The 26423-nt window shown below is 34.9% G+C and overlaps 1 protein-coding gene across 7 annotated transcripts in view; it reads left to right on the top strand.

Annotated features, from left to right (window-relative positions):
• Nucleotides 1–26423, top strand: part of LOC136032870 (microtubule-associated serine/threonine-protein kinase 3-like) — a 217535-nt gene that overhangs the window by 174572 nt on the left and 16540 nt on the right. For all 7 annotated transcript variants that reach the window (XM_065713283.1, XM_065713284.1, XM_065713282.1 and 4 more), the window contains 8 exons: nucleotides 2759–2864; nucleotides 10653–10774; nucleotides 11116–11343; nucleotides 13255–13404; nucleotides 16014–16242; nucleotides 17247–17485; nucleotides 21553–21767; nucleotides 25779–26014. In XM_065713283.1, coding sequence (XP_065569355.1) covers nucleotides 2759–2864; nucleotides 10653–10774; nucleotides 11116–11343; nucleotides 13255–13404; nucleotides 16014–16242; nucleotides 17247–17485; nucleotides 21553–21767; nucleotides 25779–26014 — 1525 coding nt within the window. The remainder of the gene's footprint in view (nucleotides 1–2758; nucleotides 2865–10652; nucleotides 10775–11115; nucleotides 11344–13254; nucleotides 13405–16013; nucleotides 16243–17246; nucleotides 17486–21552; nucleotides 21768–25778; nucleotides 26015–26423) is intronic.

Genomic DNA, 26423 nt, shown 5'->3' with positions numbered 1-26423 from the left:
TTGAAAAGGGGAAAATAATTAAAGTCTCCTAGTCTACAGGCCAAGCATTAGCTGCAATTATATGCCTGAATAAGCTTGGTATTTCCGGAAGGATTTGTATTTCCACATGCTTAAAAAATTTCATATGAATTCCTTCTAGGATTAGGGATGAGCCTCACCATTCCTCCGTAATTGATTTTTCAATTTCCCCTTTTTCAAGTAGACTATGTGAAGCGTAATGTTTCTCTTAGAAAGGAAACCAGGAAGTTTCTTCGTTAATTGTATGGGAAATTTCCAGAGATTCAATTTATTTTCACTAATTTGACCTTGATAATGTCATTCCCACGATGTTAGAGATGGGATGGCTTGGCCTTTGCTAATGTTCTTTCGGAGTTATGTCTACTTAAAATACCTCATACTTTTTTGTTTGTGAATGTTTTTAGAAATATTGGCCTTAAGCTAGCAATTAAAATGTTTTTTTCTTTTTGCTTTCAATCAGCTTCTTATGATCTTTTCTGTATTCTTAAGTCGTGACATCCTTATTGTTTTTTACGAACAATATTTATATTCTGAACAAATTTAGTATTGCTAACCTAGGACTTTGAGTCGCAAAATTATTTTGCAGACTTGATGGTTTTTCCATGGCTTTGGAGTCAGATTCGGTGTCTTATTAAATTTTTGCTGAATGGAGTCGGAGTTGGAGTCGCTCTATCGAAAATTTCCGGAGTCGGAGTTGGATTCGAAGTTGATTGTAATTTATAACCTACCCCACAACCCTGAATTTTTCACCAATCGCAGTGACACTTTTGTTTCTAATGATCTTTGTAAGGTTTTCAGTTGAGGTGTTTGTTCCAAGACTTTGCATTTATGATTTTCTTCTTCTTAAATTCCAGCCTTTTAATTGATGATTAATATATATTACTTATTAACTGCCCTTTGTCCAATCTGTCTTTAGTCTTGTTTATAACTAGAATTATCATCATGGTTTTAGATTTTTGCAACGTGGGCGAATTTTTTTGCGCAAGAAAGTCTTATAATCGAAACCGAAAACTTGGATTTGATATTTTTTTTTCGATCGATGAATATAATTTTTTTTTTGCCAATTGGGAAGGCTCATCTTGGAAGTTTCTACTTTGGTTATATCAAATTGGTTACAGGTTCGCTGATCTGGTACCAACATTTGGTCAAACTGCATAAGTTTTTTTTTATGCTTCAAAAGCAGTAATTCATATTTCCTGTTGTTTCATAATGCTAATATATTGATATTTTAATCTAATTTATAATTAGTCTAGTTTAGATATAATCTATTTCTGGATTTTTACCTTCGATTTTATTTTCTTGAAGAAGATGAAAAGTAGAAGAACAAAAAAAGTACGAATAAAGAATTTATGAGGGTTCATTACCCGTTAAGCATGACGATTTCTGATAGGAAATACTTAATTAAATTGCTAGTGATGAACATTCCCAAGTGGTGGGTGCATAATAATTTTCATAAAGGAATTGGTCGGTGGGAAAATAGCACCAATGGTCTATGATAATAATGTCTAATATCTTGGCGATGTGTAGTAGCTATATAGAAACATATAGTGTCGTTCATTTTACCTTACTACTTAACCGTGAATAGTGTAAAACATTTAGCTGGATCGAGACAAAGTATTTCAAACCCTCCCCCTTTATAATACAAAAATTGAAGTCCCCTTGTCTATTAGACGTCATTAGCATGCGTTAGACTTGCATTCGGTATTACGCCAAACTAGTATCTATCTACAGAAAGTTGTATCATGCAATTTAATATAGAAAGAATCGGAAAAATCTTACCCGCAAAATCTTAAGAGGTCCACAGATCAGAGAACATCCCTGTGTAAGTACCTGGCAATAGTTGTAAACTTCAGCGTTATCTATATTGAGTTTGTTGCTTTAAATGTGAAAGAACTTTAATTACTGTGTTAGTAATTCCTAAAATGCTGTGCCTGTTAAAGGAGAGGACCAAAGACTAAGGCTATTAACGAATTTGAAAGGTGTAGGCTGTTGAAAGTATATACGAATTAATCAGCTGGATTTAAACCTTGACAAACAAAAAAAAAACAAATTAACACGCATCCGTGATCTGTCTTCTGGCAAAAAATGCGAAATTCCACATTTTTGTAGATAGGAGCTTGAAACTTCTACAACAAGGTTCTCTGATACGCTGAATCTGTTGGTGTGATTTTCGTTAAGATTGTATGACTTTTAGGGGGTGTTTCCCCCTATTTTCTAAAATGGGGCAAATTTTCTCAGGCTCGTAACTTTTGACACGTATAACTGATCTTAACGAAACTTATATATTTAAAATCAGTAGCAAAATGCGATTCTTTTGATGTAATTATTGGTATCAAAATTCCATTTTTTTAGCGTTTCGGTTATTATTGAGCCGGGTCGCTCCTTACTACAGTTCGTTACCACGAACTGTTTGATCAAAGATAAATAAAACACTAAGCATCGAGAGTACAAAAAGAAAACTTTAAAAAGTGTCTAAACTGGATAGAAATTCAATAGATTTAAAAAATGCATGCATATGAAAACACTGGACAGTTTTCTTCAAACATCTATAAATTTTAATATTGAACAATTTGAAAATTATATATTGAAAAATAACAGTTGCAGAGGAACTTTTTTTGCAGTGGGGGGGATAGGTAGAATTTATATTCAGAAGAGATATGTGGAAATATTTTATAAAAACGATTCAGTTAATTTTGATCTAGATTTAAAGATATTCGTTTCATTTTCCTCTGTGTTTCAGTGGCAACCAATATTTACGAAGGATTTATTGACCGGGAAGCAAGGGAATTCTCAGATAAGCAAGTTTTTGGTACTCCAGAATACATTGCACCAGAAGTAATATTGAGGTAAGTAAATTTACTCTAAAGCTCCTATGATGTTGTGAAACACAAAGAGTATTTCTTTGCGCACAAAGAATTTATGTCTAAAGCATCTTTTCTCAGCCTTATCAGTGAGACTCTCAACGAAAAGTTAAGGGAAAAAAATTAGTTACCACATCACCTCCTCTTCCCTAATACCGTTAATTTGAGTCTAGTTGTCGTTTTTTTTCTTCGGTAAAGCTTATTTATTGCACTATTTATTCATTACTGCTACTACTGACAACTCACTGCAGCACAAGCTGCCTGACATTATCACAGTTGTGCACGCTCCTCCTCCATCCTACTCTGTTCTGAGCTTCAATATTCACTTCCTTCCAGGAAGCTTCTATATTTTCTAAATCTTATAGCATTACTTTGTCCCATCTCGTCTGAGGTTTGTCCTGTTTTTCGTCTTGCCTCCGATAGATGCCAATAAATACGGTTTTTGGTAACCTATCAACATTCATCCGTAAGACATGACCTTGCCATCTTAACTTTTCTTTCAGTATATTCCTAAAGAATGGGATCGAATCATATTTTTTGTATAACTTATCGTGTGATATACGGTCAATCTATCGAGTACATAAAGCTGTCCTTAAACAACTCCTCTTGAAAACTTTGATTCCTTCTTCAACCTTTCAGAGAGCCCATACTCCAGGGCCATACTTGGCTGGTCCCTTTACTTTGGCTTCTAGCATCCTAATCATAGTTCTACGACTTCCCTTCCTATTCTTCAACTGCCAAATAACACCCTGCGCAAGACCGTATCCAGGGGGGCTAGGGGATTTGAACCCCCCCCCCCCTCGAAATGTTTGTCCGACTCGTGAAAACAAAAATTAATATGGATAAATTTTGATGCGTTTTTTAATTTTTTTTGTAACCCCTCCCCCCCAAAAAAAGAAAAAAAGCAATCCTTCTGTAAAATACCCCCCGAAAAAATAAATAATCCTCGTTACGGCCCTGACCTTGCGCCTTGGCTATTTTACTTTTTCAAAAAATTACTGTATTCACTATCCGTTCTAAGCTATCTAGGCAAGAGAAACTATCCGCATGGTTAAATTTCTCATTACCTAATGTTTATTTTTCGTCCTTAAATATAAGAATTATTATAATTACTTTTCAAGCTTATTGTCGAATTCTAAACTTTTCAAACCTCTCAAAATTCTCTCGCTCTGCTTATGTTTTTTTTTCTAGGACACACTAATAATGTGTGTAATCTAAGTGAAGGAGAGTCCTACCTTTTTGCCTTTAACCATTTACTGATTGACACTTACTTATTAATTTGTCTAAGATATAACTTTTACATTTATTTGCAAGTTTGTTCGGAACCTAAGTAAACGTATGTTAAAGATTTGACGGATGTATAATGTGTTAAGTTGTCACAAAAAGTATTCCTAGGCAATTTTTCTGGGTCAAATTGAGTAAAACGTATCTGCTAAAAAATTTAAAGTTGGGCACTAAGACATTAGAAAGACAAATGAAAAGACTGTAATGAACACAACAATATACTGATACAATATATAGTGATACTGTAATAATATAGTAAATAGTAGTATAGTGATACTATGTTGAACAGAAAGTGTACGATAGAAATTAACATTTTGATGTCAGATTACGAAATAAAATATCATGAATAATAGTTTTTCTTCTTGAATAAAATACTTCAAATAATGACTTGGATGCAATATTTGTATTCTTTTTAATTTTTCAATTTGCGCTCTTTATAAAAGATGATAGATTGTCCAAGATCTTGCTTGGCGGGCAACCGTCTAGGGCCAAACCAAAAGCAGGTCACCTCCGAACGGGGTGGGAGGATGTCGTAAGGAAAGATTTAACGGGACTGGGAACTTATTTGGAGGGTTTAATTAAGAGACTTTGAATAGACTGTGATGGAGAAGGAGCGTGTATAGCTGTGTCGGACTCTATTATATCTTTCTCCTATATGCCTTCCCTTTCTCTCAATAATTTGTCTCTTAGTTAAGTTTCATGTTCCTGGAGAAAGTGTGTGGCATTTTTTGTTAATATTGTCATTTTTTGTGTGTGTGTGTGTGTGTAATCCTACGGTTATAACGTTTTAACGTAAGACAGACAGTTCTGCTCTCGTTCAATAGCAAAATAAAAATGGTTTAAAAAATCCATTTTTTTAATTAGAAACATCTAAAAATAAAAAAAAACAACAAGCACACAAGACAAGAAAATTGTCTGTTTAGATTCATTTGTGGTTGTTCCTGCTTTTCCTTGAGTTTTTTTTTTTTTATAGATGGTCTTATTATTTAAAAAAATTATTTTTCCTTAAAGTTTTTGTAAATGGAAATTTTTAATTTTTGTAAATGGAAAAGCAATGTGGTCTAAGAAATCATTTTGAACATTTGTTGAAAGTCATTGAAAAAAGGCATAATTCCCTGTTTTCAGGCAAATTTAGGTCATTCTCTAAGAAAAAGTTTAAATTAATATCATATTTCTACCTCGGTGAATGAATAAATCTGTAGCTAAGGTACCCTGGATATAATTACTTGTCGTTTTTGGTGGAAGTTGCAGCTTTAGGTTTGTCGCAAAATTGCTTATTTCAAAGGGAACATAATATTTCTCGCAAATATTTGTCCCATATGAATACTGTTGGACAGCTTATTGTAGTGCATGAGTGAGTGTCATTTAATTCATAAGATGATATTCCTAATTTCGTAGAATACGCAACTAGAAAATGATTCGAGTGCTTATTGGGTAACCTAGGTCACATTGAACGATATATCACTCTAGTTTGCAGGGAAAAGTTGTGGTCATGTTTCCCTTTATAATTCACTAACTTGGTCAGTCCTGTTATTTTATTGTCACGGATTATCTGACTATCTAATCCACTGCTTTTCCATGGAAACCTTGCCAAATCGTTACAAGCACAGAAAGTAGTCATTCTGAATGCACCAATGGGTCAAGAGATTCAAAATCTCTTGACGAGACTGACACTGCTGTTCCGACATTCGTCATAAAGCGTCCTACGGAAGCACCCTGCCTCCCTGCCACTGCCTACACCTCTCTATTTGCAAAATTTAATTCAGAAAAATTATAAAAAATGAGGTATTTTTAACCTGCGAACGGATTATCGGATCTTAATGAAATTAAACAAAAAAAACAAGTTTTTGTAACGGAAAGTAAGGAGCGGCATTAAAACTTAAAACAACAGAAATTACTTCGTATATGAAAGAGGCTGCTTCCTCAACAACGCCCCGCTCTTTATTCTAAAGTTTGACTCTTTCTCTTAACTCTACTTTTTAAAATAGTAAAAAACTTTAGCGTAAAGAGCGGGGCGTTGATGAGGAAGCAGCCCCTTTCATATACGAAGTAATTTCTGTTCGTTTTAAGTTTTAATGCCACTCCTTACTTTCCGTTAAAAAACTTTTTTTTTTTTTTAATTTCTGAACGTTTTGAATCAATGCACGTTTTGATTTTGGCTCTCCGCATATGAATAATTAAAACGAAATCTGCATATTTATTTTTTTTTGCTAAATGGCTTTCTCATAGTTTTGATCGAATGATTTTGAGGAAAAAAGGAGCGGGGGAGGAGGCCTTGTTGCCCTCCGATTTTTTGGTTATTTAAAAAGGCAACTAGAACTTTTATTTTTTTACGAATGTTTTTGTTAGTAAAAGATATACGTAACTTACAAATTAGCTTACTCAACGAACTTATGTATTCTCATGTCTTTATTACGTATATGAGGGGGTTCATCCCCTTGTCAGTGCCTCGCTCTTTACACTAAAGCTTAAATTTTGTCCCAATTTCTTAAGAATGGCCCCTGAATCACAAAAGCCGTAGAATAATTAGTTGAAATTACTAAAAATACTTTAGCGTAAAGAGCAGGGTATTAGGAGGAGGTGAGCCCGTCATATACGTAATAATTTCTGTTCGTTTTAAGTTTTAATGCTTCTCCTTACTTTCAGTTAAAAAAAAAACTTCGTATTTATTTTTTCCTTTTTTTTATGGCACTTGGTATTAACCAAGTGACATACATCAATCGCAAATTTTGTCGGTCTGTCGGTCCCGGTTTTGCTACTTTAGGCACTTCCAGGCAAGCTAGGACGATGAAATTTGGCAGGCGTATCAGGGACCTAACCAGATTAAAATAGAAATAGTCATTTTCCCGGTTTGACCATCTGGGGGGCGGAGTGGGGGGCCCATTAATTCGAAAAAAATAGAAAAATAGAAGTATTTTTAACTTACGAACGGTTGATCAGATCTTAATGAAATTTGATGTTTGGAAGGATATCGTGTCTCAGAGCTATTATTTTAAATCTCGACCGGATCTGGTGACATGGGGGGGGGGAGTTGGGAGGGGAAACCTAAAATCTTGGAAAACACTTAGAGTGGAGGGATCGGGATGAAACTTGGTGGGAAAAATAAGCACAAGTCTTAGATACATGATTGACATAACCGGAACGGATCTGCTCTCTTTGGTGTAGTTGCGGGGGGGGGGGGGTAATTCTGAAAAATTAGAAAAAATGAGGTGTTTTTAACTTACGAACGGGTGATTGGATCTCAATGAATTTGATATTTACAAGGATATCTTGTCTCAGAGCTCTTATTTTAAATCCCGACCAGATCTGGTAACACTGGGAGGGGGGAGTTGGGAGAGGGAAACCTAAAACTTGGAAACACTTAGAGTGGAGGGATCGGGATGAAACTTGATGGGAAAAATAAGCACAAGTCCTAGGTACATGATTGACATAACCGGAATGGATCCACTCTCTTTGGGGTAGCTAGGGGGGGGGGGTTAATTCTGGAAAATTAAAAAAAAATGAGGCATTTTAACTTACGAACGGTTGATCGGATCTCAATGAAATTTGGTATTTAGAAGGATATCGTGTCTCAGAGCTCTTATTTTATATCCCGACTTGATCTGGTGACATTGGGGGGGGAGTTGGGAGGGGGAAACCTAAAACTTGGAAAACACTTAGAGTGGAGGGATCGGGATGAAACTTGACGGGAAAAATAAGCACAAGTCCTTGATACATTATTGACATAATCGGAACGGATCCGCTCTGTTTGGGGTATTTGGGGGGTGTTAATTCTGGAAAATTAGAAAAAATGAGGTATTTTCAACTTACGAACGGGTGATCGGATCTCAATGAAATTTAATATCTAGAAGGATATCGTGTTTCAAAGCTCTTATTGTAAGTCCCGACCGGATATGGTGACTTTGGGGGTTTTTGGGATGGGGGAACCTAAAATCATGGAAAACGCTTAGATTGGAGGGATTGGGATGAAACTTGGTGGGAAAAATAAGCAGAATTCTTAGATACGTGATTTTCATAATTGAAATGGATCCGCTCTTTCGGGGGGGGGGGGGGGTAATTCTGAAAAATTAGAAAAAATGACGTATTTTCAACTTACGAAGGAGTGATCCTTCGTGAAACTTCATATTTAGAAGGACCTCGTAACTCAGATCTCTTATTTTAAATCTCAACCGGATCCAGCGTAATTTGGGGGGGGGGGGCAGTTGGGGGACCGGAAATCTTAGAAAATACTTAAAGCGGTGAGATTAGGATGAAACTGGATGGGAAGAATAAAAACCTGTCTAAGATACGTGACTGACATAACCGGACTGGATCTGCTCTCTTTGGTGGAGTTGGGGGGGATAATTTTGAAAATTGAGGTATTTGTAACTTACGAAAGGGTGACCAGATCTAAGGATCTTGTGCTTTAAAGCTCTAATTTTAAATTCCGACCGGATCCTGTGACATTGGGGGGAGTTGTAGGAGGAAATCGGAATTCTTGGAAAACGTGAAAATTGGGGTATTTTTATCTTACGAATAGGTGATCGGATCTTAATGAAATTTGATATTTAGAAGGAATTCATGTCTCAGAGCTCTTGTTCCAAATCTCGATCAGATCTTTTGACATTGGGGGGAGTTGGAGGGGGAAATCTTGGAAAACACTTGTAGTGGAGGAATCGGGATGAAGCTTGGTGGATAGAATAAGCAAATGTCCTTGATACGTGATTGACAGAACCATACTGGATTTGCTCTCTTTGGGGGAGTTGGGGGGAGGGGCTTAGGGATTTGGCGCCTTTGGTGCTTCTGGATGTGCTAGGACGATGAAAATTGGTAGGCGTGTCAGAGAGCTGCACAAATTGACTTGAAAAGGTCGTTTTCCCAGATTCGACCATCTGGGGGACTAAAGGGAGAGGAAAAATTAGAAAAAATTAGGTATTTATAACATACGAGTGGGTGATCGGGTTTTAATGAATTTTGATATTTAGAAGGACATCGTGACTCAGAGCTCTTATTTTAAATCCTGACCGGCATTAAGCCTATTATTTTCCTTTTAAATCAATCTATTGATTCATAGAATTTTGTTAGAGCTCATACCATATGATCTCTTGGCTCTTAGCTCTTCTTGCCTCGTCACAAGTGCCATATGAGCTCTTAGCTCTTGTTTTAAATAATGCTAGAAAATCCTGCGCTCCTTTCATGGAAATATTCTTCCCCCATGACAAATTCCTCCATGGAAAGTTCCCCCAACATATATCCTTCTTCTCACCCCCCCAACCTAAAAATTCCCCTGAAAATGTTTGTACACCTCCAAATAACTATTACTATATGTAAACACTGGTCAAAGTTTGTATCTTGTAGCCCCTCCCACGGGGACTCTGGGGGATAAGGTTTTTCGACTACGGCGAATAAAATAGTTATCTCAGAATTCTGATCCGGTGACTTTGGGAAAATAATTGGCGTGAGAGGGGGCCTAGGTTTCCTCCTATTTTTGCACTTAAAAAGGGCAATAGAACTTTTCATTTCCGTTAGAATGGGCCCTCTCGCAAGATTCTAGGACCACTGGGTCGATACGATCACCCCTGGGAAAAAAAACAAACCAAAAAACAAATAAACATGCATCCGTGATCTGTTTTATAGATATGAGCTTGAAACTTCTACAATAAGGTTTTCTGATACGCTGAATCTGATGGTGTAATTTTCGTTAAGATTGTATGACCTTAGGGGGTGTTTCTCACTATTTTTGAAAATGAGGCGAATTTTCTCAGGCTCGTAACTTTTGATGGGTAAAACTAATCTTGATAAAACTTCTATATTTAAAGTCTGCATTAAAGTGCGACTCTTTTGATGTAACTATTGGCATCAAAATCCCACTTTTTAGAGTTTCGGTTACTATTGAGTCGGGTCGCTCCTTACTACAGTTCGTTACCACGAACTGTTTGATTTGATATATAAAAGGACCTCGTGTCTCAGAGCTCTTATTTTAAATTCCGAACGGATCCGGTGACATCGAGGGTAGTTGGAGAGGGAAACGGGAAATCATGGAACACGCTTAGAGTGGAGAGATCGTAATGAAACTTAGTGGGAAGAAGCTTTTAGCTCTTGGCTCTTCCAACCTCGTCACAAGAGCCATATGAGCTCTTGGCTCTTGTTTTGTTTGAAGTATGGTTTGATATATCGGAATAGCCAATTAAACATAAAAATATCACTTAATGCTATGGATCAATAGATGAATCTTAAAACGAGCAGATATATATATATATATATATATATATATATATATATATATATATATATATATATATATATATATATATATATATATATATATATATATATATATATGTATATATATATATATATATATATATATATATATATATATATATATATATATATATATATATATATATATATAGAAATTTGATAATTTGATTTACCATCTTCCTCAGGACATTAATAATTTTGTACACATTAGAATGCACTATATAATTTACTCTCTTCTCCTTATAGGCAAGGTTATGGAAAGCCTGTGGACTGGTGGTCAATGGGCATCATCCTTTATGAATTTCTTATTGGCTGCGTTCCTTTCTTTGGCGAAACCACTGAAGAATTATTTGCTCATGTTGTCAACAGTAAGTTGTTGTTCCTTCCTTTTTATTTTTTTTAATGGTTAAAACACTTCTCTTATTTGCAACTTTAATTTTTTTCCTTCAGTTTGATGTTTTGTTTTTCTTATCCAATTCTTTCTTTCTTGTATATTATAAATTTGGATCCTTTTCGTTGAGACATCAATTTTTGTTAATAGTGTAAAAGAAAAACTACTATGTTTCACCAGTTAGTTGTATTTTTCATTATTCTCATCTAGTAGCACTTTCTAGTAAAACTATCGATTTCCATAAATATTTTTATTCTGTAAAAGGTATTTAAGAATAGGGAATAAAGTTTATACTATTAATTGAATTTTTAATTATAGACGACATAGAATGGCCTGAAGAATCTGATTGGCCAGTTCAGCCAGAAGCCAAATGCCTGATATTAGCGCTTTTAGATCACAATCCTGTGGAAAGGCTTGGCACGGGTGGGGCCCATGAAGTGAAATCTCATAGTTTTTTTGATGAGCTGGATTGGTCTTCCATCTTGCGACAAAAAGCAGAATTTGTTCCTTGCTTATCGGGTGATGAGGATACAAGCTATTTTGATAGTAAGTTTTTAGCGTTTCATTTCTTTCAGTTTGTATATTTATGTGAAGCCCTTGGTCATTAGGTCTGCTGGCTTATAATGTACATGTATTTGGTATAATAGAAATTGCAGGGTCAATATTATGTGATATGTGTGTGTCTGTACTCTGCATCTGTGTTCCTATTTTTTGTTTATGAATTTGTGGGTGTCCTTCTGAGTCTGAGTAAGCATTTGTATCTTTTTATGTATGTTTGTGTCTTTGAGTGATAAGAGATAGGAATGTGTCTAACTATCCCTTTTGAAAGTATTACCTTAAATTGTTAAGTTGTTAACCTAAGTTAAATAAAAAAAAAAATCCATCCTTCTAGTCTCCAATGAGAAATGATGACGATTAGTCATCTACTTATGAGTAGGTGACTAATTCGTGTACGAATTGTCTAATTTGAATCATGTTCAATTGTAACCTTACAAAAATATCTTGTAGTTAAATTGTATCTTGCTGTGAAAGACGAAGAAAGTAGATATGCTCCCTACAAAATAGGACTATATATATATATATATATATATATATATATATATATATATATATATATATATATATATATATATATATATATATATATATATATATATATATACATATGTATACATATATATATATATATATATATATATATATATATATATATATATATATATATATATATATATACATATGTATACATATATATATATATATATATATATATATATATATATATATATATATATATATACATATATATATATATATATATATATATATATATATATACCTTAAATTGTAAATTAAATTGTTAACCTATGTTAAATCAAAAAAATCCCATCAAACCTTATAAAAATACTTTGTAGTTAAATTGTGTCTTGCTGTGAAAGGCGAAGAAAGTAGATATGCTCCCTACAAAATATGACTAAAATCAATTTAGTTTCATAGTCATTGCTTTCTCTAGAACAAATTTTTTCTTTGAATGACCTAAGCATTTTTAAATTTTTAATTTAAAAAGATGTTTATATGCTTCTTTTGTCTTTTCTAAAATAAATCTTGAAGAGTTTCCGTAGTCAAATGATACATTCAGTAACCTTCGGTATGCTCAAAACTGTCTGACTACGTTGCTCGTTTATACAGTCGATCTTCTCTTACCATGGTACTCATGTCAGATTGCAATTGGTTGAATCATATAGAATGCTGTAATTGTTCTTGATAAGGCCAAATCTCTTCTGGCGAAAACAAGAAAAGTCGGCAGGGGTCTCACCTCTGCAGATAAGTGAATGGAATTCCTCCTTTCTTTCATAAAATTAATCGAATGCCCCACAAAGAAACTAGGTAGGTTTCATCAAAGTGTATTAAGGCTCAGATATCTGATGCTAAGATTTGTGTATCTAACCATAAGATGCCCTCTTCCAAAAAAGAGAAAAACAAATAAACAAAACGAATTCTAAGATCTGAAAGTCGTGCATCTATATGATGTTCATGCGAAATCAAACCATAAAATTCACACTTTCTTCACTTTTTGATGAAAATCATGTGACTATTACTTGTTTTTACGATTGTTGACTCACGAGATAATATTAGATCCAGATTTATTCTGATTCAATGTATATAGTGTGTTGCTATTTTTCGCCTAAATTATAATTTTACACAGCCACAGCTCAAAGCTTGATTTTGCTCTTATTGTGTTTCGATTTTGAATTGTCAAACTATTAAAACTTTCTTATTTCTGTATGTTCAAGATTTCTTTTTTCTTTTTCTTTCTTTTTTTTGAAGAGTGGTAATTTTCCCTTGCATATCCTTGATATGGCTCTAATTTTTGTGAGTAATACATCTGAAAGTACTGCTATTTATTTATTGTGTCTACCTTTTTTCTTCTTCTTTTTCAAATCTTACTAATTTTAGCCCGTTTGGATCGCTACTGTCACGAACTAGTGGGCAGTGAAGAGACGGACGAAGCTGATGACAGCACACCACAATTTGGGTCCTTCTCTGCCTACTCTCCAAGATATAGAAAATCACAAGTATTCAGGCTCGATGATACTGCGAAGTCTAGTAAGGATTTCCTATTCTAGAAGTGTTTCTTAGTGTTCTGTGTTTGTAGTTCTGTAGTTTGTAGTGTTTTGTAGTTTGTGTTCTGTGAAGTAGTTCTGTGTTTCTTTGATAAAACTAGCAATGAAACAATTATTGCGATTCCACCTCCAAAGCAGGTGCTCATTGATGTGTTCAAATTATATACTCTTTTTTGGGATGGGAGTGGGGCTATAGTTGTAAGAATGGTTATCAGTAAACTATAAAAGATTAGCGGTAAACCCTTGATAATAGACTAGGGGTAAATCATGTATTTAATTAAACCTTGCGCCTTGAATTTAAGAATAAATAAAAAAAGATTATCAGAAAAGGATACAATTTTCTTTAATATTTTGGAGTTCGTTATGGGTGTCATTTTTGAAGATTCATCCCTTAAAATAAAAACAATTCAAACACGATATTGAATATGTAAAAAAAAAAAAAAAACTGATACCCAGTATTCAAATTCGATTCGTGATTATCATTTCTAGAAGGGATTTTTTTTTTACAATATAAAAATATTGATAGTCTTTATAACTATATCTTATAGTTATCCTTAAAAGCACTCTTTTCAAAAAAACAATTAGATTTTTCTCTTAATACAAAGTTTTTTTTTCCAGATGGTCTTAAATAACTCCATATGAATATCTTGTTGTTGCCATGGATTTGGCTTCCTTTTCCTCTTATTGTGACGAAGTAGTAATATCATAGGTGAATCCACAGATATTTCAAACTAATTATTTAGCCAATTTTCACATACCCTATGGATGTTCGAAAATTGGTGCTATATTACTATACTTTTATTGGTGCCATAACTACATTCTTTAACCCTCAATTTACTTTATCATACACCCTGGTTAATTTTCTTTTCAGTGTTCTTTAATTAACAGCATGAACTTCTTAGGAAAATCTTACCTGCCATAAGAAAAGAAAAGGCTACATATTTTTGACATTCTTTCAAGTTACCCTGAGTTTATGTTCCGAGTGTTGCTAATCATCTGCTTATTGGGTGACATCTGCTAGTGTTAAATTAGTAATTATGCTTGGAAATGCAAAATGGCAAAGAGGTCGTTTCTTACCAAACAGTTCACTAGTTTCCGATCTTTTGTGACGAATATTAAACTAAATAGTTAAGGTTTTAGTTTAGATAGTAAGGATTTTAGTTTTGATCAAATCAAACTTGAAAAGAACATAAATTACCACAAATGCCAACAGGGCTACTGCCCATTAAAGGTTATAGCGTCATTTGTGCTTTATACAAAAATATCACAGGAGTAACCATGGTTCAGAAATAAAAGCAGTGCAACTCCTCCCCCCCTTCTCTCTAAAAGCCCTAAATGGTGTGTCATTTGCCTTTCATTGAAAGTGATATGTATTTTGAACTGTGTTTTTTATTTGGCAACACTTAGACAAAAAATAGAATCAACATAATTGTCAAGATGATTAGAAAGAAGTAATGAAAGTAAACTAAACCAGTTTCACTGATTTTCTAGTACATTTTAGTTATAATTTTATAAAATTATGTGATGAATCTATGATGGTAAGTGCAACGAAATATTAGACTTGCTGAAAACAAGATTTAATCGCTAAAATTAAGCTAGCAGCCAATGTTGTAGTACTAAAAAAAACCAACCGCTATCTCTAAAAGAAAATGATGTAGGGTGACTGTCTTTTTCCAATACTTCCACTTGCCTCCTCCTTAAGAGCTTTTTCTTCTTGTAGCACTGTTTGTCAAACAAAAAGACAAACACTCAGGCTCCTTAAGAGCCTCCTCCTTAAGAGCTTTTTCTTCTTGTAGCACTGTTTGTCAAACAAAAAGACAAACACTCAGGCTTGTAACTGGCTTTGATGACTTGAAGGAGAAACACTTAGGGAAGAGCAATTACAAAACAGCTTTGCTCTGCCCTTCACATTTGTCTAGAATCTTATCATTCAAGGTTTGTTCAAGTGGAGGATCAGCACAGCAGATGTGTAAAACAGAAACTCCTTGAGGAACTAGCAGTATACTTGGCGTTTTTGACGTTTCTTGTGCAACATTCTAAAAAAAAGTTAACATGGATATGAACTGGATGGTTCGATTAATTGCAAAGCATTTAACTAAAACGGAGAAGCTCAAGGAGGACAGGTGGCGTTAAGACACTGAACTCTGCCTTGGATTGAGTCCAAAGCTGAAGGTTCGACAATAATATACTAGAAGCTATAATCTAGAGCACGTTAACCAGTATGGATTGTAACCGCCATCTTTCTCGTAATTTCTTAAAAGGTCAACGGTGCTTAACTCAGTTTTAAAACCGGCCCTAAAATTGGCGAATGAATTTTGTGCTCAATCCAAGACAGAGTCCAAAGTATGAACCTTGCTTAACCGAAAAGGAAAAATTTTAAGCAAAAAGTTAAAATTATTTTAGCAAGAAAGGGAGCATTAATTTGTTGTTTTTTTTTACCATTTCTTTGACTATGCTAGGCATATTAAGATTAGAAGGCTGTGTCATCGTTTTCATTCGCGGGAAATTTCTCTTATCTATGATTATTATTCACAAATGCAAGATTCTATTAATACAAGATTTTAATGTATCATTTTGCGTTTTTCAATTTAGGTACCGATTCAGATCAGTCAATTGTATCAGAACCTTCTCCTAGCACTTCGAGGAAGAGCTGTGAAACAGATGAGCAAGAAGAGCCAAAGACGGCTGCGCAAGAGCCTGCTGTAGAGCCAGAAACTCAGGTAGCAAGTTCACCACAAATTGTGCGAAGAAGACGAACTTTACAAAGGGATCTTGGAAGTGTTCCAAAATTAAATATACCACCAGCTGATGCAGAATTAAGGTTCGTCAGTTCGCATGAAATTGCGCCAGAATTTCGAAAAAACTATGTGTGGCATAAATAATTAAAGAAAAAACCACACTGGCTCTATAGACTCAAATAAAAGGAAGGGGTAGACACTTTTTTTTCAAGTAACAGAGAAAAAATATATACTGATGTCAAACAAATTAACTACATATTAATTTTCCTTTTTTACTCAATAACAGCACAAGAAACAATAACAGCACAACATGATATTGGAAGCTAGTATGCCTAGAAAAAAATATCCAGAAAAATGTATATCCTGTTGCTGCAGGTTAAAAAGGGTAAAAAATACGGCACTGGAATTTACAATCCCTACCGGTGGTGCTGTTCTCTGTTGCATTTCCCTTCAGCGAGGAAGTGCAATGAGGGGTTGGGGGCCAGCCATCCTGTGCTTTCACACATCCTTCCTGTTTACCTTCCCTAGATTTCTCCTGGTACCCATTTAGAGCAGGGTCGAATCTGGCTGAGTTCACACTGTTGGCACTGACCGCCGTTCCAAACCAAATAAAAAGTGACACCAGGACTCGAACCCCCGTCCTCATGGACAAAGGATTTCAAGTCTATCGTGCCAACCACTCGGCCAGGACGGCTCTAGGCTCAGTGTTAATGCAGGGCTCGAATGTATTTTATGTATTTTCGTCCCGTTGTTTGTCCTGACGCTGCCCTTGTTAAATATTATCGAAAGCAATAGTAATAATTGAGTAGAAATAGCTTTGCCCTGTTTATTGATTTTTTGAAATGGCATTTGCATTTTTTTTTATTTTTTTTTTTTGTATTACAGATGCCCATGTGACATGTCGTGTTTGGGAAGAAAAGATAACGTTTTTATCGTTTTTCAAATATTTCCCAGGATTGCCCTGTGATTTCTTATATGTTTTGTATGATTCTCCTTTTCTTTGAAACATTCTCATTTAACTTGAGAACTTGCTCAGCTAAGCAAGATAAGCTAATGTTCAAAGCGTAAAAAAATGCTTCTGTTGCAGCATATCCCTAAGTGAGAATCGTGAACTGTCTCCAGTAGAAGAAGTAGCATCCACAGCATCTGTTGAGGTAAATGACAGCACTGAGAGTTCACCTTTAAGCACCCTCGACAGTTGTTCTCTTCAGAGAAGCAAGTCTACCAGTTCCGCTACTTACTCGCCTCAGTCTTCAAGTCTTAAGAAAACAAAATCCATGCTCCGAAGTCCATCGGGTAGTGGACTTTCACTCATGATACCTGCAGGTAATTCTAGATTCCAGTATTTTCAGTGGTGTTCTTCTGGGAGAGGGCTACTGGGTCCGATCTACTAAGAGGTGTAATTTCAGCCTCCTATTCATCTCACTATTCAAAGTTTAAAAAAAAATAACAAAAAAAAACATATTATGAAGTAACGTTGATCCTGGAGTTTAATGCCAATAGCTAATTATAACTTGTAGTCTTTTCTTTTTTTAGTGTTGTTTCTTGGGGGAAAGATCTTGGGGTTCTATCAACCAAGAGCAGTTATTCTGTTAGCTCAGACCCTGATTTTCTCATTCTTCAAGTCTTAAAAAAAAACAAATTCAATCCTCTGAAATTCTCTGGGTAAGAACTTCCACTCATGATACCCTAACTATGCTGTTTTTTTTTTTTTTTTTTTTTTTTTTTTTTTTTTTTTTTTTTTTTTTTTTTAAGTGTTTATGTATTAGGCGTAGGATTACCATCAGATAGAAACATCAGCCTTAAGGATAGAAGCTCCTAAATGTTGACCATTTTCTAGTCATGGAATTTAAGCCGGTAGTCATAAAAAATACATATAGCTGATAAAATTTAAATTTGCCATGCTTTGCTCACCCCATTGACACTATTTGTTTAAAAAAACAACTTTTTTTATGGCATAGACACGTTTATTTCTTCCATTCCGTTTGAACATGGTACATATTTAGAATGATTAAAAGTCAGTGTTTTACAGATCAATTGTAACTTTATGGCTTATTCAGTACTCCATTACTGTGTCAAAGTGAGTATGATTAAAAGGAGAGGGAAAAGGATAAGAAAGAACAAAGAAATAGGACTTAAGGCCAATGAAATTCAGAGAAGAAAAAAATGTGTAGATGTTTTGCCGGTAAAAGTAACAAGGCAACCTCTGTAGGCAATCTATATAATAAAAATTAATAACTAGAAAAAAAAACTAAAGATAGTACTTACTTAACAAAGATGAATTTCGTCGTTAAAGGTTCATTTTTTTTTGTAAAAAAATTTGAAGATTTGACTTATTAAATCACGGTACGAGTTTGAGAGAAATAAGCTAATTGTATCTTTGAATTTTTGTTTTATTTTTGTTGTAGTCTAATTATAAATTTTGTTACCTTTGAGTTGTTCAAGATTGAACTACATATCACCGACACTGCTCTCAAACACAGACACCGACGAAAGGTTACATGGAGATCACCCGATGTAATGACTGAAAATATAATTGACTATATTCTAATATCCAGATGATGGAAGTCTTCTGTAACAGACACTGTTTCACTACCTGGAGGAGACTTTGACTCGGATCACACGCTGCTGATGTCTAAATTGCCAAGACGACAGAGATTCGCAGATTCGTAACTGAAAAAAGACCCTTATACCATTAGCTTCCCTACAAAACTACGGGACATCATGAGTGTATCCACACCCCTCCCAACTTCTGAAGAGATTGGCCGCTTAGCCGGACATGCTATCTCCATAATGATAGAGACTGCAAATGACATACTTCGTTGAAAGACTGAAGATCAAAAACCTTGGATCACTGAAGACATAATACGACTATGTGACCAGAAACACGTATACAGCAACAAACCTGACTAAAGTAGCCGAGACACTACAAACATCTCAAAAGGAAAGTTGAACAAGAAGTCTGAAAGGCGCTCCAAAACTGAATCGCCGAGAAGTGTAAAGCGAAACTCAGTTCAAGATAGACAACATTAAGGACTTCTTCGAAACAGTTAGAGAACTATCCACTAGGAGAGATCCTAAAACGTCCGTGGTCTTGGACAAACAGGGGAACGATAACAATGATGCGAAAATTATTCTCACCCGATGGAAAGAATATTTTGAGAAGAAATTAAACCCACAAGTGATGACGAAACCAAACGTCCTAAACTACTTCCCAATCACAAAGCGTGACACCCTGCAACCTCCAATAAGATCCGACACCAAAGCCGCCATAGAGTCCCTGAAGTGTGGTAAAGCTCCAAGACCAGACGGTGTCTCTGCGGAACTAGTAAGTGTCGTCTCAGAAGATGTTGTTGACATACCATAGTATCATGACAGCCATTTGGGCCACTGGATATGTCCCACGACAGTGGTGTAAGACTGCAATAGTACCAATTCACAAAAATGACTCAAAGAAAGGATGTGAAAGCTACCAATCTATCAATCTGACAAGCCACCAGACCAAATTCTTGACTGAGATCCTCCTCCTTAAAATACAAGCAATCACCACTCATGTAGTCAACAAGTATCAAGCTGGCTTTCGACCAGGACGATCTACTATTGACCAAATCTTTACTGTGCGTCAACTGATGGAACGCTACATCGATTTTGAAAGAAAGTTCTATCAACTATTCATTGATTTCCGACAGACCTGTGACCTCATATGGAGGAAAGGTCTTTGGCATATTCTACAACACTACGGTATTCCAGACAAAATCTTCAAACTCGTTGAGGATACGTACAACGAGTTCAAAAGCCAAATTATGACTACATATGGCCTTTCTGATGAATTCTCGATAATTTTCGGAGTCCTCCAGGGATGCACCCTATCCACATATCTGTCCAACCTTTTCTTGGTTGCCACCCTCTCCCTGATACCCGCTTGGTATGAGGCGAAAATAGATCCTACTTGACAACCTAGCGTACGCTGATAATATCGACCAGCTATCTACGGCTCCCAAGAAGTCCAAGGACAGGCAGACAGCATCTCTCAAGCAACGAAGTCATATGGGATGCAGATTAATGCAAACTATACCAAAATCACATTTACATCTTGCCAGGGCCAGGACAGAACAACCCCCCTCTTTAATAATTGATGGGTAGTAAGTGGAAACAATTGACCGATTTCTTTATCTTGGAAATCTATTAACGGCCGATAAATGCCACACTGCTGACATTAAATGCCACCCAGTCCTTTTCAGCTCTAGTTTCAGAAGACCCACTAATATATGAAAATTCAACCACCTCTCGAACCATCTAAAAACTCACTCATTTAACAGCCGGATCAAACCCATTGCTCTGTATGGGTGCGAAACATAGAAAATAAAAGTCTTAAACGAGCGCACAGTTCTTGCATTCGGAAGGACATGTCTACGCCGGATAGCGAAGACTAAATGCAATGATCGTATCACAAATGAAGAAGTCTGTTGAAGACTAAAGTCAATAGACACGATCCTAAATAAAGTTAATAGACAGCAACTACGCTGGTTTAGGCACGTCAAAATATGGATCCTATTCGACTACTCAAGATCTCGCTCGTAGGGACTGTTGGAGGGCGTCAGTCCCGGGAAAGACCTTGTTAGAGGTGAATTGAGAACTTTAATTGGCAAAATATCATGCATATCGAGCATTGGTCCGTAAAATTTCCAAAGGAGTGGTCCCAAAACGTCCCACGAGGACGGATGGGACCTAAGGTAGTAGGTAGTTAGCTTTTCGCTGTTTTATTTTTTTCAATTCTTTGCTTCGTTCTACATGTTTTGTTTTATTGTTTCATGTTATATACAGATATATCCTTCATATCTTTTGTTCTGTTTACGTTAGGAAATCTTAATGCGTACACAACTAGAATATTTGCTTCTTTCTACCCTGAATTTCACTGGTACTAGGTACCGTTTCTTTGGCTTTTGTTGTTGTTTTTTACTTAGTTTTATGACAGCTGGTTAGTTTGATGTTGGGTATTACAAATTGATTAAATTCAAATAATATATGTAAATAATACAATATATGTAATAATATAATATATATAAATAATATATTCCTTTGGTCTCAGTCTTTCCTAATTTCTTGTTTGATTTTCCCTCCTATTTTTGATATTTAGTTATTCTGTTTAATATTAAGTCTACTGTAACTCGTAACGAGAAGTTGCATTATTATGAGTATTATTTTCTTTTTTAATTAAGCAAACCGTAAATACTTGCCTTTGGAAAAAAAAATCAGAAAGTAGAACTCTGTTGTTTTTTCCTGCGTAGAACACTTAAGGAATTTGCAGTTTAGACAGTATAAAGTTTTAAGATGGCTTTACTAGTTTTTAATAAAGGGGTTTTTAAGTGACTTTTGTCTCGATTATTTTTCAGATGATATTTCGGTTCAAAACGTCCAGTCCCCGGGTGGTTCCAGCACAGCCAGCTCTCGTGATACATCTCCATGTAGAGACCTTTCACCAATTATTACAAGTCTTCGTCCACCATTGATTCTTCGTCGAGGAGCCAAAGGGTTTGGATTTACTCTAAGAGCTGTTAGAGTATATTTTGGTGACACCGACTTCTATACATTGCACCATTTAGTTCTGGTAAGCAGTACTTTGTCAAAATAGGCTTTTAAGTTGCAAATAGGTGAGATTGTATATCTTTGAACAAACAATTTTAAAAAGTGGATGGTCCAATATTCTGTACGTTGTAACATTCAGCGCTTGTAAAGCACGATTCTATTTTTTACCTTAAAGTGTCAAATAAATTAAAATCTGATTGTATGATTGGTCAAGTGGAAATTTAGAATTTTTTTTATGTCCTTGGTACTTCATACTTCATAAGATCATATCATAAATTGGAGACAATAGAAACCAGTAATGGAAAAAAAACAAGCCAAAGAGGTCGAAACTGTTTTTATGAAAATGAGAGCCACAAGTTGAGCGATTCTCAAATGACTGAAATGAATGAAAGAAAAGGTCTTTAAAAGATATACGTAATAATTTATGATCGTTTTAAGTTTTAATGTTATTCCTTACTTTCAGTTGAGAAAAAACTTTATTTTTTTTATTTAATAACAACCACAAGCCGAAGACATACAATATCTTTGGTTTATTATCACACAAGAGTCATAGTTTTGAGGCTGCTTAAGATAAAATTAAATGCTAAGATTGGCCAGTAAACAACCCAAGTAAATTATTACTTATACCGGCCACTATTTAAAAAGTTCGAACTTTAGCGTAAAGAGCAAAGTATTGACGATGGGTAGAACTTCCTCATATACGTAATATGAGGGGGTTCGTCTTCTCGTCAATACCTCGCTCTTTACGCTAAAATTTGGATTCTATTCAAACTCTTTAATAATGACCCCTGAATCACAAAGGCCGTCTATTTAGAGTAATTAGCTCCTTTGAAATTACTAAAAATACTTTAGCGTAAAGGGCGAGGTATTGATGAGGAGACGGAACCCTGTAATAATTTCTGTTCGTTTTAATTTCTTCTTACTCCTTACTTTCAGTAAAAAAAAACTTTATTTATTTATTTTTAGTCTATTTAATTTCTTCGTGTTTTAAAATAAGGCTGGGAAATCCAATACCCCTTTCATGGAAATACTCTTCCCCCATGAAAAATTCCTCTGTGAAAAGATTCTCCCACGTAGCCAAATCCCCCTGACCTTCCAGGAGAAATCTCCCTGAAAACGTCTGTATACTTACCAATAACCAATAATATATTTAAACAATGCGCATAAGTTTATAAATTGCAGCCCTTCCTCCGGGGACTGTGGGGGATTAAGTCGTCCTCAAAGACATAGTTGTTAGATATTTCGACTGTGCTGAATAAAATGGTTATCTCAAAATTTTGATCTGGTAACTTCGGGAAAAAGATGAGTGTAGGAGGGGTCCAGTTTTTTAGGTCGCTTAACAAGGTCGCTAGAACTTCTAATTTCCGTTCGAAGGAGCCCTCTCACAAAATTCTAGGACCACTGAGTCGACACGATCATCCCTTGGGGAAACATACAAAAAAAAACAACAAATAAACATGCATCCGTGATCTTTCTTCTGGCAAAAAAAATTTAAAATTCCACATTTTTGCAGATGGAAGCTTGAAACTTCTACAATATGGTTTTCGAATATGCTGAATTTGATAGTGTTTTTTCATTAAGATTCTATGACTTTCAGGGGTTGCTTCCCCTTTTTTTTGAAAATAAGGCGAATTCTCTCTGGCTCATAACTTTTGATGAGTAGGACTAAACTCAATGAAACTTATATATTTAAAATCAGCGTAAAAATCAGATTTTTATCAAAATCAAAATAAATTAGACAGAGGGGCTGTGTTTGGAAGAGAATCAGCCTCACGTGGCTTACTGCTGCTCAGTGTTTTACTAACTGGAGATATTGTTCAATTGGTTTTGAAATAGTATTTTACTACCCATTGTTAAGTAAGGATACCATCAAACTTGAAAAAATAGGTAATTTTCTTGACAAAACACTGAGTGGATTTGGTCACTTGAATTTTGTTTTTTGTCCCCAGGTGTCCTTCGTTACATCCCTTATTGCCCCTATGTGTTATCCCTAGTTACAGGATTTTTCTTAAAAATAAAATGAGTACAAGCATTTATATTTTGAGCAACAAATAATAACACGGCAATTCAAAGGAATTGGGTGTGAAAATAACGGAGTAAGTTTTTGATGATGATAATTAGCATAAATAAAGGTAATTATTGTTTAATAACAGATATATAACGATCAAGTACAATAAAATGATTAAATGTGTAATAATCGAAATGTACCTATTTATCATATTATTACCGCCATTGGTAATTTTGTTTCTGAAATTAATTGAATGTTTCCAAAATATATTAGTGTTTGCTCATTTTATTTTTAAAGATAATAAAATAATTCGATTTAAGGTGTCCCTTTATTTCGCTAAATTGTGCTGTATTTGGTTATATATTTTTTGCCTATTTATTTTCAGAATTATTTTTTATAATTAGCATTGTGTTATAGTATTGTTTTTTAATATGACTTCAGAGTTCTTCAATAGGATAATTTTTGTTATATTTTTTGTTTTTATAAATAATATAGATAATAAAAGGTAAAGAATACAGCAATGGACGTGGTGGGCATTAGACTAGGTTTGATGGGCAGGGGAGTGACAAATCTAGAAATCGAGTTTTCTGTTTTTGACGGGTACTTTCTTTGCTGTAGAAATTTTTTAGAGCTCTAAGAGTTTAAAAAAAACTGTTTTGATGACAAAAGTTAATTTATCAGCTACTTATAAAACTGAAAACGGAGGAAGTTTTTTGTAAAAAGCAAACGTATCTTTATAACCAGATTGCTTAAGAATTGAAATTTTTGCATTCTGCAGAAAACTTGGTGTTTTTATTTATTTAATTTTTTTAATGTCATTTTTTTCGATTAATCATGTATTTCTATTTGCTAATTTTCATGCCTACTCCTATTTTTTGGGATTGATTATTTAATGATGCTAAGAAATCCTACGTAATGCTAAAAACCATTTCAAATTGCGAGAATATTGATTTTGGTGAAATAAAACTATGATTTGTGAAGTAACTTATTCAATATCAATTCTTTTTGTTTGCTTAGTTTAGGGTGGGGTAGTTTAATTCTTTATGATAATTTTCCTTCTGTATCTGTCTGTGTTTAAAGTTAATCTCTATTTATATTTTTAAACCTATACTTAATACCAATATAATAGTCTTTATTACTTCTTGTACTACCACTTACAACTCACTGCAGCACCAATCCGCCTGAGTCCAACACAGCCACGCACGCTCCTCTTCCATCCCAGTCTATTCAAAGCCTCCCTCTTAGCAAGAAGTTACAATTTCTTTGAAGTCCCTCTTCGCGACATCCTCCCACTCCATTCGAGGACCTACTTTTCGTTTGGCCTTGGATGGTCTGCTGAAAAGGATGATCTTTGGCATTCTGTCTTCCTTCATCTCTAGAACGTGGCCTAGCTATCTAAATCTTTGTCCAGTTATAGCCCTAAAGTTCTAACAAAATTTTTGAAGAATTTGACGAATAGAACCTTTTTATAAACGAAAGCCAACTGTTTATCTTTTACTTTGGGCTTCTACTTCGAAATTATACGGTTTAATAAAAGAACAGTGTGTTGTGGAGTGGTGTTTTATGACGCGCTAATATAAGTAATCAAAATGTTGCGATCTATTGTGGCATTTGACGGGACTCATTCGCGAGTGTATAAGTCTTGAGCTACTTACGATCTTGCGTGAGCGAAGTGAGATCCATCAAAGAGCTGTCAAAGTAGGGCCTTTTGTTTAGTATATTATAAGTCGAAATTTTTAACGATGTTTTTTCTTGTTTTCCCCTAGAATCAGTCGATCAAGGGGTTTATTTTGGAAGGGGGAGGGGGTTATTCTAAAAAGTGTAATCAGGTTTGTAAGGTTAATTATTATTCATCTATTATAGTCGATTACTAGATTTCAAATCCCATTTTAGAAAGCCTGGCAGTCAGTAATGAATAACTACTTCTAACTGACTACTGCCCGTCTCTGATCTAAGCATTTTTACCATTTAATGTTCTTTCTTCTAAAATATTGACGAAAAACTAATTATTACTGTTTCTTCTAGAATGTTGACGAAAGAAGTCCCGCCTTTGAAGCAGGCCTTCGTCAGGGTGACCTAGTTACTCACGTAAATGGCGAGTCTATCCAGGGTCTTCTCCATACTCAAGTTATGAAACTCTTACTGGCTGGTACTGATCATGTGACAATTAGAGCAACTCCCCTGGAACAGACATCTATTCGTGCTGGAGGTCGAAAAAGAGAGGTTTCTAAGTCAAAAATGGCAAAACGTTCGCAGCAAGCGTAAGCCTCTTTTTGGTTGTTTCTTTTTTTTCCTTTTCTTTATTTTAATAAAAAAAATTTCCTATGCAATATCAGATTTATTTGTTAAACTAGTCGGCTACAAGATGGATTTAGCCGCCAAAACAAATATGTTGGTTCTGGTTAATTTCTAGATTTCAAATTTATTCTGAATTGTAATAGGTCAATACTTGTTTTTGCTTATGATTTGTTTTATTGTTTACTGATTTAAATTGTAAAGAATTCCTACATATTTTTAGGGAGGGTGAGGGACCAAAAATTGAATAATAATGCTCCTTTGTCAGAAATTAATCCCCTTCATTAAAACACAGCGTGATTTTTTCAAAGCATGTGCATTTTTGATCATGGGAGTGGAGCGGGGTGGACAGCTGACCTATTTATCTTCTCCTCT

The sequence above is a fragment of the Artemia franciscana genome, chromosome 11 (assembly GCF_032884065.1).
Source record: "Artemia franciscana chromosome 11, ASM3288406v1, whole genome shotgun sequence".
Taxonomy (NCBI): domain Eukaryota; kingdom Metazoa; phylum Arthropoda; class Branchiopoda; order Anostraca; family Artemiidae; genus Artemia; species Artemia franciscana.
This window is presented reverse-complemented; position numbering and strand designations above follow the sequence as displayed.